This window comes from Elgaria multicarinata, chromosome 5 (genome assembly GCF_023053635.1).
Source record: "Elgaria multicarinata webbii isolate HBS135686 ecotype San Diego chromosome 5, rElgMul1.1.pri, whole genome shotgun sequence".
Taxonomy (NCBI): domain Eukaryota; kingdom Metazoa; phylum Chordata; class Lepidosauria; order Squamata; family Anguidae; genus Elgaria; species Elgaria multicarinata.
The window spans coordinates 139,575,008-139,588,380 of record NC_086175.1 but is presented as its reverse complement, the minus strand read 5'-3'; the positions used below and the strand labels follow the sequence as shown (position 1 = coordinate 139,588,380).

General features: G+C 49.0%; 2 protein-coding genes across 3 annotated transcripts in view; one reads left to right on the top strand and one right to left on the bottom strand.

The window, feature by feature from the left end:
• Positions 1-13,373, bottom strand: part of LOC134399354 (leukocyte cysteine proteinase inhibitor 1-like) — a 148,663-nt gene that overhangs the window by 26,724 nt on the left and 108,566 nt on the right. The window lies entirely within an intron of this gene.
• LOC134399346 (beta-arrestin-1) overlaps positions 8,850-13,373 on the top strand; it is a 177,799-nt gene continuing 173,275 nt past the window's right edge. For both annotated transcript variants that reach the window (XM_063127367.1, XM_063127365.1), the window contains exon 1: positions 8,850-8,956. In XM_063127367.1, coding sequence (XP_062983437.1) covers positions 8,937-8,956 — 20 coding nt within the window. In that variant the 5' untranslated portion in view covers positions 8,850-8,936. The remainder of the gene's footprint in view (positions 8,957-13,373) is intronic.

Sequence of the window (13,373 nt, the reverse complement as noted above, 5' to 3'; positions counted from 1 at the left end):
ACTATGAAAGTGGCATGAAAGTGGTATATAAAAGGCAGGAGCCACACTCCTGCTTTATAGCAGTATTGAAGTGCACTGACAACTGTTGGGGCCCATAGACACAGACCATACACCGCTATCATACCACTTCCATAGTGTTATATCCTGCTTGGTGTAGATGTGTCCATGGGCCCCAACAGTTGTCAGTGCACTTCAGCCACCTCGGCATCGACACAGCCTGAGGGTATTGCAATAAATTCATAGAATCATAGAATAGTAACGTTGGAAGGGGCCTATAAGGCCATCAAGTCCAACCCCCTGCTCAATGCAGGAATCCATCTTAAAGCCTCCCTGACAGATGGTTGTCCAGCTGCCTCTAGGGTGGGAGAGCCCACCACCTCCTTAGGTCATGGGTTCCACTGCCATACTGCTCTAACAGTCAGGAGGTTTACCCAGGTTTACCCAGTTTGCCTCTTCTGAACAGAGCATGTATTCAGGTGCACTCTGTGGCTGAAGTCTGCGCATTTCCGAATTTGCAAAGTGATCTGCGGACCAAAAATATTGTGTCCGACAGCATGTGTGTACATTTGAAAAAAGGACATTGAAAGTGGGTACTTTTGAAAAACACGCAGAAATAGGCATTAATCAATGGGAGAAGATTGAGCTCCACAATTCAAAAAGGACGCAGACAAGCTGGAGGAGGAGGGCAATCAGGATGATCAGGGGTCTGGAAACAAAGCCCTATGAAGAGAGACTAAAAGAACTGGGCATGTTTAGCCTGGAGAAGAGAAGATTGAGGGGAGACATGATAGCACTCTTCAAATACTTAAAAGGTTGTCACACAGAGCAGGGCCAGGATCTCTTCTCGATCCTCCCAGAGTGCAGGACACGGAATAGTGGGCTCAAGTTAAAGGAAGCCAGATTCCAGCTGGACATCAGGAAAAACTTCCTGACTGTTAGAGCAGTATGACAATGGAATCAGTTACGTAGGGAGGTTGTGGGTTCTCCCACACTAGAGTCATTCAAGAGGCAGCTGGACAACCACCTGTCAGGGATGCTTTAGGGTGGATTCCTGCATGGAGCAGGGGGTTGGACTCGATGGCCTTATGGGCCCCTTCCAACTCTAAGATTCTATGATTCTATGATTCTAAGAAGGAATGAATTTCAACGATGTGCAGAACAGACATGTACCTTAGGAAAACTATGCATGGAAACACAAATGGATCTTCATCTGGAAAAATAACAGAGCTCTCAATCTGATACAAACTTGAGTTGGAAGGAACGGCAAGATGGAATTCAGGGAACTTTAGAGAGCTCAAATTTTGCTTACTTGCGCCTCCCTAGAGGCAGCCTCTCATGCACATGGCTGCCAGTTGACTTAGCGCATTGCACCTGTACCCTTAATAACAGCCTGACCAGCAGGAATTCTTTCCCCATCACTTCATGCCCATGCTTAATTTCAGGTTGCAGCTGAAGCCTCTGGAACAAAACAGTTTTACAAATCCAGGTTCTCTGCCTCTCTGGAGCAGTACAACTGAGATCTCTTCAAATACTTGAAAGGTTGTCACACAGAGGAGGGCCAGGATCTCTTCTCGATCCTCCCAGAGTGCAGGACACGGAATAACAGGCTCAAGTTACAAGAAGCCAGATTCCAGCTGGACATCAGGAAAAACTTCCTGACAGAGCAGTATGACAATGGAATCAGTTACCTAGGGAGGTGGTGGGCTCTCCCACACTGGAGGCATTCAAGAGGCAGCTGGACAACCATCTGTCAGGGATGCTTTAGGTTGGATTCTTGCATTGAGCAGGGGGTTGGACTCGATGGCCTTAGAGATCCCTTCTAACTCTACCATTCTATGATTCTATGATCTCTCTTCTCCCCTCACGGTGCCTTTTGTATGGTGGTAGGTTCTAGAAGAGCCTTCCTCAACCTGGGGCGCTCCAGATGTGTTGGACTGCATCTCCCAGAATGCCCCAGCCTGGGAGTTGTAGTCCAACACATCTGGAGCGCCCCAGGTTGAGGAAGACTGTTCTAAAAGGATGTTGAAAGAAGCCAGTCTTCTGTCATGGTCCTGCCAGTACCACTAAGGTTGGTGACTAGGGGTGAGGAAGGAATCCATCTGAAGAGTCCAGTCCACCAAAATGTTGGCAGCCTAACACTCCCAGAGTCTGGCTTGTTTGTCCGTGCGCAGGCCTGGCTTGACACAGGTCGAGTTGGGCCAGTTTGCAGACCTCCATCCCTGTTGTCGGCATTACCGGCCACGCTCTCCGCAAGCCTCTCCTTCTCCCTTCTGGAGCTAGGGAGCGGGAAGGAGAAACTTGCGCACAACAGCCCGCCACAGTAAGAGTCCACCTGTTCCGGTGGGGGGCTCGTGGCTCAGCATGTGAACGCAAACTGAGTTGGTGGCTCTGGAAAATCCATTGAGCCCCACGAGCTCCAGGTTTCCCCACACCAGACCCCCCTATTGGTGGCGTAATCCTTCATGTGCTCAGTGTGGCGTAGTGGCTAGAGCATTGGACTGGGAGTTGGGAGGTCCGGGTTCAAGTCCCCACTCGGCCATGAAAATGCGCTGGGTGACTTTGGGCCAGTCACAGGGCTCACCTACACCAAGCAGGATATTCCACTATGAAAGCAGTATATAAAAGGCAGGAGTCACACTACTGCTTTACAGTGATACTGAAGTGCACGGACAACTGTTGGGGCCCATGACACAGACCATATACCGCTTTCATACCACTTTCATAGTATTATATCCTGCTTGGGGTAGATGTGTCAGTGGGCCCCAACAGTTGTCAGTGCACTTCAATACCTCCATAAAGCAGTAGTGTGGCTCCTGCCTTTTATATACCGCTTTCATAGTGGAATATCCTGCTTGGTGTAGATGAGCCCATAGAATCATAGAATAGCAGAGTTGGAAGGGGCCTACAAGGCCATTGAGTCCAACCCCCTAGACTCTCAGCCCAGCCTACCTCACAGGGTTGTTGTTGTTGTGCAGATAAAATGGAGAGGAGGAGGATTTTGTATGCCGCCTTGGGTTCCTTGGAGGAAAAAAGGCGGGATAGAAATGCAATAATAAATAAAAACGATCACTGATGAAAGGGACTATCTCCCCACCTACGAACAAAAACAAAAGTTCTCTCCTCCGGGAGCTGCACGTCATGGGCAATTAAGCATGGTGCATTAAAGGTAATTAGGAATCCACAGAATTAAATCAATAATAAAGTTGACTAGTACCAGTAAGGAAGATACGGGCTGGGTTTGCATGAAATGCTCACCCCTCGTGGGTAGCATCCGGAAATGATCCATGAGGGATTAGCATGTTGTGCGTGGAGTGGTTTTCCTGCCCAAGACGGGTCTGGTCCCCATGCTTGGAAGCCACACTTTGCAGTATGGTAAAGGTCCCCAGCGTGGCTTACCATGTCATATGGCGAGATCCCCATGGGAAAATGCGGCCGGCCGTAGAGATGGCCGCCTAGAAGACCCAGAAATGCCACCAGGGCTCTAGTCCGCTTGGCAGGTTGCTATGGCTGAGATGGCTTAGCAGCAGCTGGTGTGGCTGAGTCAGGCTGATGGTACCCCGTTTCCGCTGTGGTGGCCACTGGGATGTGCCACCGTTGTGGTGGGAGGTCAGCGGAGGGAACATGGTTACCGGGTGGGGGTAAGTGAGCCATTTCCCCTCCCCACAGGGTGGTTCAGAAATGTTCTTTCCCTCCCCTGTGCTCGTCTGAACATGCCCACTATGCGAGTTCACAGTGAGCATTAGGTGATGGTTATCAATCGTTATCGAAATGAAATTGGCAAAGCATTTTGGCTAATATCCAAAGCCAAAATGCTGAATTATTATAGCTCATCACTAAAGATGAAAAGGGAAATACGAGAGGCAGAGAGATGTCAAACTCTATTATTCAGGCTCAAAGTGAACTTAAATGTTTTTGCTTGTGAATTAATGACCAAAAACCATTGCGAAAGGTACAAATATTACGAAGCCTGATATATAGATATCTAGGAGGGGGGGAAATATGCATTTAAGTTTAATTAGTAAACTTTGAGTACGAAACCGCTTTGTCAAAGGCATATATAAAAATTAATTGTATCTAACTTGAAAGGTGCATGTTTAAGCTTTGTAGGTGTGTTTTGATCATGAAAGATTCTTTTAGAACTCAAGAGTGTGAACCTAGATTTATGAAGTAGCAATTAGTATGGACATATTGTGAGGTAATATTTTAGAAATTGTATAAATATGGTCTGCTTTGGGGCCCAGATAGTTTCTTTGATATCAAAGCTCCTTGCCTGTGATATTGCCAGACAATTATCTACAGAGACATCTTGGTCAGCAAAACAGGTTCAGCAATATTCTCCTTTGTAACAACAAGAACTACTTAGGAAATCCAACTTTACTTGTTTTTACATATTTTGCTGCTTGAATTTTGATTGGAAATTTATATAAAAGAAAGAAATGGATTCAAAGATTGCTGTACTATAATTAATGTTAGTACTAGATCTGGAGTGTAACGCAACAAGCAATCCTAGGTGTACACACTGCCCCACAGGCTTAAAGGCCACAACAACAACACGCAAGGAAAAAGAAGGAGGAGGGAGGAGGGGAGAGAGGGCCCGTGGAACTGCTCCTGTCCTGCTCTGTCTCCCTCACCTCCCTCCATACAGCCCGCTGGAAGAGAGGTTAAGTTCAAGGGAAGGGGTTAACTTTGACACCGCTGAGGTGGGGAAGCCAGAGGTGGGCGGGAGAGGGACCACTTTGCATGTTGCTGGTCCCAGGTTCTCCAATCCCTGGTTATACTATTCAAAGGGCCTGGCGATGGGCAAGGCTTTTTCCTGAGACCCTGTTTTTCCTGAGCTGCTACCAGTCAGAGCGGACAGTTCTGAGCCAGAGGGACCCATGTTCTGACTTGGGAGGAGGCTGCTTCCAATGTTTCACAGAGGTGACGTTTATCAGCCTTGCAAATGGAGCACTGCCTAGCAAGCTGTGGAATGCCCTTTCCTGATTCCTGCCCACGTTGCACTTCTGTTGGGGGACAACCCTCCATAAAAGGGGGTTCAAGATGGAGTCACCTAAATCCCTCTCCCCCCTCTCTCGCTATTCTTGTAGGGAGAATTGGGAGTGAAGAACCTTGATCTGACGTTGCCAGCTCTGGAATTGCGTCATCTGGCTAGCACAAGTAGTGAGGAAGGTCAGAACCACCAGTTCAGGGTGACCTGCTTTGTCAACCAGCCTGAGGAGATGTGGCAACCAGCCTTCATTGAAAGCCTGGCCCCATTCCAGGATGTCTTGAACAAGATGGGGCCCGCAACTCACCTGGACAACCTGTTCTTGATCAATGATAACATAGAGGAAAGGAATCTCTCTTATGCAGCAGGCATTGTGGCCAAGGTGACTAGCATACTAGGGTTCTTGGTGGACGCTGGCTTCTTCTCTCTTTTTGGTGAGCTGTCCGCAGCTGCAAGAGAACTGAGGACCATTTCACTCAACTCTTATGAGTGGAAAGTTTTTGAAGCTGCTGAACTCACCAAAGACACCCTGGCTCCCATCGGTGAGCTGCTGTTTTGTCTTGCCCCAAGCAAGGTCTATGATGTTCTTTGGTATCTGAAGCATTTCCTAGAGGAATCTGGTGGAGTCCGTTGGGATGGAGAAAACTTCTTGGAGTATCTGACCAGAATCCAAGAGGACTTGGAGCAGATGGAACCAAAGAGCACCCTGAATTATCTGGACCAGCTTTGTGACTTGCTGGTGCTCCAGTGCTGGCATCTTGCGTGGCTGGATCATCATCCATTAATGAAAGAGGAGCTGGGCGCACCTAACTTATTTGACACACTCATAGCTGCCATGAAGAATTTGGTCTTTGGATTGGGTTTTTACAGCTGGTGCCTGATGGATTTGCAGGTGGTTCTAGAAGATCTGAACGAAGTCCAAGCCATTGTCCATCACCCAGGTGACCTGGAGGAGTGAATGGTTTTAATGCTCATGGAACCCACGCCAGGCCATCATGCGCTTGTGATGAAACCACTGAAGCACTTATCCTGATGAACAGAGAGAGTGAATATTTTCCCCTTGCTTTGAACTCACTCTTCAAGTGTTGTCATTCTTTACATGTTAATAAATTTAATATTTAAAGTACCACTGAGGATGGATTCCATAGGTCTCTTGTTTCATTGCCATAGAGCAGCCTTCCTCAACCTGGGGTGCTCCAGATGTGTTGGACTGCAACTCCCAGAATGCCCCAGCCGGCTGGGGCATTCTGGGAGTTGTAGTCCAACACATCTGGAGCACCCCAGGTTGAGGAAGGCTGCCATAGAGGATGGTGTGTGTGTCCGAAGTACCCTAGAATAATGTCTTGTTCACTTTGATGCAGAGCTCCATCCAACGAGTGTTTTATTGCATGCTCGTTCCTGGGCACTCACGGATTTTTTGCAGGTCCCTCACATGACGTCTGCTTCTCATGCGCCTTCCACTCCTTCTGGCCTTCCTTGTGCTGCAAGACAAACCTCAAAAAGTCCGAAATATTTTTAAAGCCAGAAGCTGCTGCTCTCTCCTGCTGTGTGCGGGAGAAGCAGCGTGATCAGAACACCCGACTGAATGGGTCCCTCGTGCCCGTTGTTTACTTCCTGTTTTGAAACAGGAAGTAACTGAGCAACGAAACCAGGAGCAGAGAAGCAACAGTAGGGAACATGTTTTCCCATGTGTGATGGGAGGCCTTAGTAAAGGTTCAAGAATCTGTATCAATTTCTTCTCTGATCAAACTTTCTCTTAAAACAACAGCCCTAAACAAACAAACAAACAAACAAACACCTAGAATCATAGACTAGTAGAGCTGGAAGGGGCCTCTAAGGCCATTGAGTCCAACCCCCTGCTCATTGCAGGAATCCACCCTAAAGCATCCCTGACAGATGGTTGTCCAGCTGCCTCTTGAAGGCCTCTAGTGTGGGAGAGCCCACCACCTCCCTGGGTCATTGGTTCCATTATCGTACTGCTCTAACAGTCAGGAAGTTTTTTCTGATGTCCAGCCGGAATCGGGCTTCCTGTCACTTGAGCCCATGATTCCATGTTCTGCACTCTGGGATAATCGAAAAGAGATCCTGGTTACCGCTAGTTACCAAAGCTGTGCATGCCACTCTTTTGTATAGAGAGCTGGCAGTGAAGAACCAGATTTGAATTTCTGGTTCTTCACTTAGCCCACCTTGACTCCAAGGCTTGGTGTGTATGTGTGTGTGTGTGTGTGTGTGTGTCTTCTACATATTCCCAGCACTTTCATTCAATTTGATAAAAAAGAAATTGATTTTGAAAAGAAATTCAAAGGAGAAGAAAATTTTGGAGACATTCTCATGGGTTGGGTTTAGGGTACTTGAGCTTACCTGTGAGGGAGCCGAAGAGCATGTGCGAGAGACCTGTCTTTCATTGTCCACCCATCTCTCTGTCAGCCTTTTGCCTCCTTGGCTTCCTACACTTCAATTAAGACATAGAATAGCAGAGTTGGAAGGGGCCTACAAGGCCATCAAGTCCAACCCCCTGCTTAATGCAGGAATCCACCCTAAAGCATCCCTGACAGATGGTTGTCCAGCGGCCTCTTGAAGGCCTCTAGTGTGGGAGAGCCCACAACCTCCCTAGGTAACTGGTTCCATTGTCGTACCGCTCTAACAGTCAGGAGGTTTTTCCTGATGTCCAGCCGGAATCTGGCTTCCTGTCACTTGAGCCCATTATTCCGTGTCGTGGTTTTAAAATTTTATTTTAAAGGAAAAGTCTGACTGTTCAAAGCCATGGGTTTCTTCCTAGTCTTGTCTCCCTATGTGGCAGGTGGAGCATTTGCAAGCACCCTGGGAGAGCGTCATTGTCCCTGCTGAGAACATGGCAGCCTTCCAGCCCTGCTTGACTACCCCACTTGTAGGAAGGGCCTGTCCTTTCAGCTGCCCACTGCAGGACGGAGTGGCGCTGGGGCTTGGGAGGAAACACTGGCATGAACCCCCACCCCAGGTGCGTTTTCCGCATTTCTTTTCAGGTGCAAATGTACCACGTGTTGTGCCACAATGTACCACAACGTCGTTTTTCAGCAATTAGCAGAGCTTTTCAGGTGGGCTTGAGCCCCCGCACCGTTCGTTGTTGTTGTTTTTTAAAAAGAAATTAATCCAGATCAGCCTCCCCCAACCTGGTGCCCTCCAGATGTGTTGGATTGCTTCCCCCCGTCCAACACATCTGGCGGGCGCCAGGTTGGGGGGAGGCTGATCCAGAAAGCCTGTGTGTTTAAAAAAAGGTTTTGCAGAGGAAGAATCCCACCCACCACCTCCCCTTGTTCTCCAGCAGGAACGGGCGGCGTTGTTGTGTGAACGCGTTCCCAAGGCAGGCGCGTGTCGAGGAAGGGCGGGCGGGCGCGAGCGTGACGTGTGGACGGAGGAGGAGCAGGAGGGGAGCGAGCGAGCGAGCCAGCCGGGTCTCCGGCCGCAGGAGCGAGTGAGCGAGCGAGCGAGCGAGGCGCCAGGCAGCCGGGGCTCGCTGCGCTTGGGGCGTCCAATCTGGGCAGGGGAGGCGAAGCGGCAGCGGCGGGCGGGCGAGCGAGCGAGCGAGCGGCAGAGGCAGGCGCCGGGCATGGGGCGGCGGCGGCGGCAGCAGCAGCAGCAGCCCGGCCCGTGAAGGCGGACAGGCGGCCACTCGCATCCGCCTCCCCCGGCAGGCAGGCAGGCAGGCAGGCAGGCAGGCAGGCAGGGCGGGCTCCCTTCGCTGCGTCCGGCCGCTGCTCCGCGCCGCTGCTGAGCCTCCTTCCTTCCTTCCTTCCTCCCTCCCTCCCTTGCTTCCTCCCCGGGCGGCAGTCGCAGGAGCCTCCTCGCCATCCCGCCGGCTCTGCCTCCGCCTCCGCCTCCGCCTCCGCGCCGCCGCCCGCTGCCCACGGAGCCCGGATCTCTCGGCGAGGCGGCTGGGCAGCGCAGCGCCGCCGCGGAGCCGCCACCGGCCATGGGCGACAAAGGCACCAGGTCAGTGCTGGGGAGCGGGTGGGGCGGGGGCGCAGCGGGTTGCCCGGGGTGGGGCTCGGGGGTGCTTTGGGGGCGCCTCTGCCGCGCCGCATCCCCGGGCGAGGCCGGGCGGCGGCGGCAGCGGCCGAAGCTGCGGACCGGAGCTCCGCGCCGCGAGGCCGGCTTGGACGCGGGGAAGGCGGCCGCTTGGGAAAACGGGCCCGGGAGGCGCGCTTCCTCCCCGCGCGACGGGCTGGCCGCGTTCCGACGAGCGCGCCTTGAGGTCCCGCACGCGCCCTGAAGCCGCAAAGGCCAGCCTTTTCGTGTTTCAACTCGCAGGGTGCCTCCCCTCCTCTCTCGTCGCGCGTGCTTTGTCTGCCCTCCGCAGCATGCCTTCACACATTAACGCGGGTTTGCCCCAGCCCAGCTCCCTTTCCGGATGTATCTGTGCGACCAGTGCGTTTTGTCGCGCTCAAATACGGTATTCTAATGTGCACACTTTAAAAATGTAAAGTGTGAAGGGACTGTAGGTGCATGTCTGTGTTGGGACTTTCCAGGCGCTTGGGGATCGTGGGAGCCAGCTTCCCCCTTCCACCCAGGGCCTTCCAGATGCTTTGGACTTTCACTCCCATCAGTTGTCATCCAAAACATCTGGAGGGCCCCAGGTTTGGGGAGGGTGGGGGAAACCATTGTGCAATAGTGCTGTGCCAAAAATTTCTTCTACATATTCCCTTCTGCAGCCATATTTAGGCACCAGAGCTCTGGAAATCAAAAAGTGATGTGGGGCGGGGAGGCGAAGGTATGGAAACGGGTCTAAGGGGTGCTGAGCCCCACTCCTCAGAGGGTGGGTTTTGCCCAGACGGGGTGGCAGCCTGCAAAGATGAGGGGCTTGGAACAAAATAGATCAGGGTTACAAATGCATTGATGGGCGGTAGGTCTTCCACGACCTTCCGTTACTCTGCACAGCATATCATTAGTTAGGAATTTGTGGCCGCAATTTGTGGCTGCAATTTGTGGCGGTTTTGTGGCAGGCAGGTCTGTTTTGAGGTGAGGAGTGTTGTCTTCCATTGTCCCCCACCCCACCCCTCCGTTTTCCAGTTGAGAGTTTCCTTGGAGAGGGAAGAGACACATTTTTGCCCTCCAAAGCTTTCTCTGCGTGGGCTTTAGCTGCAATCGCTGAATGGAGCCTCCATGCCCAGGGCCACTTTACCTCTGAATGTTGGATGCTCGGAGGCAAGCAATGAAGAGAGCCAGACCCAGGTGGGGGATTGAACCGGGAGCAAACAGAGCTTTGGGATCCTGCAAGGCAACTTCCGATGTGTGAACCTGTGCTTGTGTGGATGTAGCTGTTTCTGTGGTGCTCACGGTATCTCTGGTGCGCTGCCTTTTTCTTGCATAACACCGAAGCTGGTTGTCTCTCTTTGTGTTGGGTGTGTTAAAGGGGAGGGGGGGTGAAAATATGTTTTTAATCTAAGCTAATAGGCCCAGAGTGCATTGGGAGGCCACATCTGAAACATTTCCAGAAATGTTGAAGGCATGGGAACTCCCCCAGGTTTTCCTGTTCATTGCAATCGCTCCCTCCTGCCCCGTAAATTTTGGGGAAAATAAAATATGCCGTAATTTCTTTAGTGCTCTTGATGGGTCTAAAGTCACATTGTTACTTTAAGAACATAAAACGTTCTTATATATAACTTGGTTTGCTCATGCAATTATCATTAAAATGGAAAACATTTAAAACTAAACATGGTAAATTTGTAATTACTGTCTGAATAAAGTATGCTTTTAAATGTAATATACCAAACCTGATATTTGAATGAGCAAATCAAGGTAAACATCATATATTTTAAGAACTTTAGAAGTAGTCCCTGAAACATCTGAATCATCCTTGAAGCCAAGAGAAGCATTATTATTATTATTATTTATTTATATAGCACCATCAATGTACATGGTGCTGTACAGAGTAAAACAGTAAATAGCAAGACCCTGCCGCATAGGCTTACAATCTAATAAGCAGGCAGAAATGGAAACAGAGGAAGTCTGGTGTACAGCATCTGTTCTTGTTCGTGAGCAATTGGGTGAGGTGGTGTTAAGGGCGATCTGATCCGATATAAAAGGTATTGAGAGCTAGTTTAGCTGGGGGAAATTCTCTTACCTTTTAGGAGTGGCAACACACACTTAATTGAAGAACACTTAGGCAGTCTCAGAGTAACATTTTATTCCAATTTGTAAATAATTTCTCTTACTAAACATCTTTTTGTTCATTTTGAAAAGTTGAAAGGTGCTGTGCCTAGGCTATAGAAACCATGGAGCTTTTATTTTGATGGCTGTGGTTAAAGTTTTCATAGCTGAGGCAGTATTCCCTTGCAACGAGGTCTAATAGGGAACTTCATTACAGATTGTGGCAGTGAGTTCCAGACACCCAAATCTGAAAGGTATTTTTTAAAGAAAGAAAAAAGGAAGATGGGATAACCCACATGTTATTTATTCATTTTATTTATTTAAAACTTTTCTTGGCCGCCTGTCAGGGCAGAAGCCCTCCAAGGCGGCTTACAGCGATAAAATACATAAAAGCAGTTAAAATATTAAAAGAAGTAAAAATACTACAAACGAGAAGGATCTTGGAATTGTTGTAGATCACAAGCTGAATATGAGCCAACAGTGCGATATGGCTGCAAGAAAGGCAAATGCTATTTTGGGCTGCATTAAGAGAAGTATAGCTTCCAAATCACGTGAGGTCCTGGTTCCTCTCTATTCAGCCCTGGTTAGGCCTCATCTAGAGTATTGCGTCCAGTTCTGGGCTCCACAATTCAAGAAGGATGCAGACAAGATGGAGCGTGTTCAGAGGAGGGCAACCAGGATGATCAGGGGTCTGGAAACAAAGCCCTATGAAGAGAGACTGAAAGAACTGGGCATGTTTAGCCTGGAGAAGAGAAGATTGAGGAGAGACATGATAGCACTCTTCAAAGACTTAAAAGGTTGTCACACAGAGGAGGGCCAGGATCTCTTCTCGATCCTCCCAGAGTGCAGGACACGGAATAACGGGCTCAAGTTAAAGGAAGCCAGATTCCAGCTGGACATCGGGAAAAACTTCCTGACGGTTAGAGCAGTACGACAATGGAACCAGTGACCTAGGGAGGTTGTGGGCTCTCCCACCCTAGAGGCCTTCAAGAGGCAGCTGGACAACCATCTGTCAGTGATGCTGTAGGGTGGATTCCTGCACTGAGCAGGGGGTTGGACTTGATGGCCTTGTAGGCCCCTTCCAACTCTGCTATTCTACGATTCTATGATTCTATAAACACAATAAAATAGCAATAAAAACAAAAATGAAAGCCAACAATAAAACCAGCAAGAACAAGAATGGGAAAACAGCAACAACAGCAGTCATATCACGATTATGGTAAAATAATATGTTTTCAAGGCCATCCTAAAAGCATGCGGTGCTGGAGCAACAATGTCAGCTTCTCCCAAAGGCCTCTGGGGCCACTGCAGAGAAAACCCTGTCCCATGCGATTTGTCGTGTGGGGTGTCAGTTGTGGGAAAATGTACAGTTGACTGCTTTAGCATCTAACCAGAAAAACCCAGAAATACAGGCCTCAATAGAACAAAACCCAAACTATCAAGAATGCACACTTTCTTCACATAGTATGATATAATAGCTATAGTGACATTTTGGGAAAACTCAGTATAATGTGGAATTTCCCTAAATGTCTATTGGTAAAAGACATGTTAAATCAATAAGGAACAGAAGAAATAACTATGCAGGTAATCTTACAGAGGGGATTAAAAAAACCTTCTTCCCCTGTGGCGTCAATATTTCCAGAAATGTTGTATCTGTAGTCTTCTTATAAAAGTCTTGCTATGATGTAATTTTAGAAATCATTTGGGCGGCAGGTGGCTAAAGACTGGGTTGCAATATATGTGCACCTTCTCTTAGACATTTTATTCATCGTTCTAAAAGAAAATATTTTATAATAAATAATTGTTAAACGTTTCCAATTTTTCAGAAAAAAGCCCAAAAATGTTCCTTCGGGTGGGGGGAAATGGGAAAATGCCAGGAAGGAGGGGTGTCCATTTTTTCCCCTGTTTGTTTTTACCTAGGTTTTCTCAGCTCTCTGTGAGAGGCATGTGGGGAAATCACTAAATGCCAGTTGGCAAAGATGTGAGCTCACTGGTGTGTGCTGCTGTCCTAATTCGTATTTGCTCCCTTGTGGCCTCTTTATCCCACCTCTCCGGTAAACATGACTGTGACCAAGCAAGTGCATTTGGGCTTGAACAAAAGCAACACGCATGTGGAGTGTGTGTGTGTGTGTGTGTGTGTGTGTGTGTGTGTGTGAGTGAGTGAGAGAGATCGAGATCATCTCCAGCGCAATCCAAGATGTTCAGTCTAATGAGACTTTGTCCCTTAATCATAGAATAGCAGAGTTGGAAGGGGCCTACA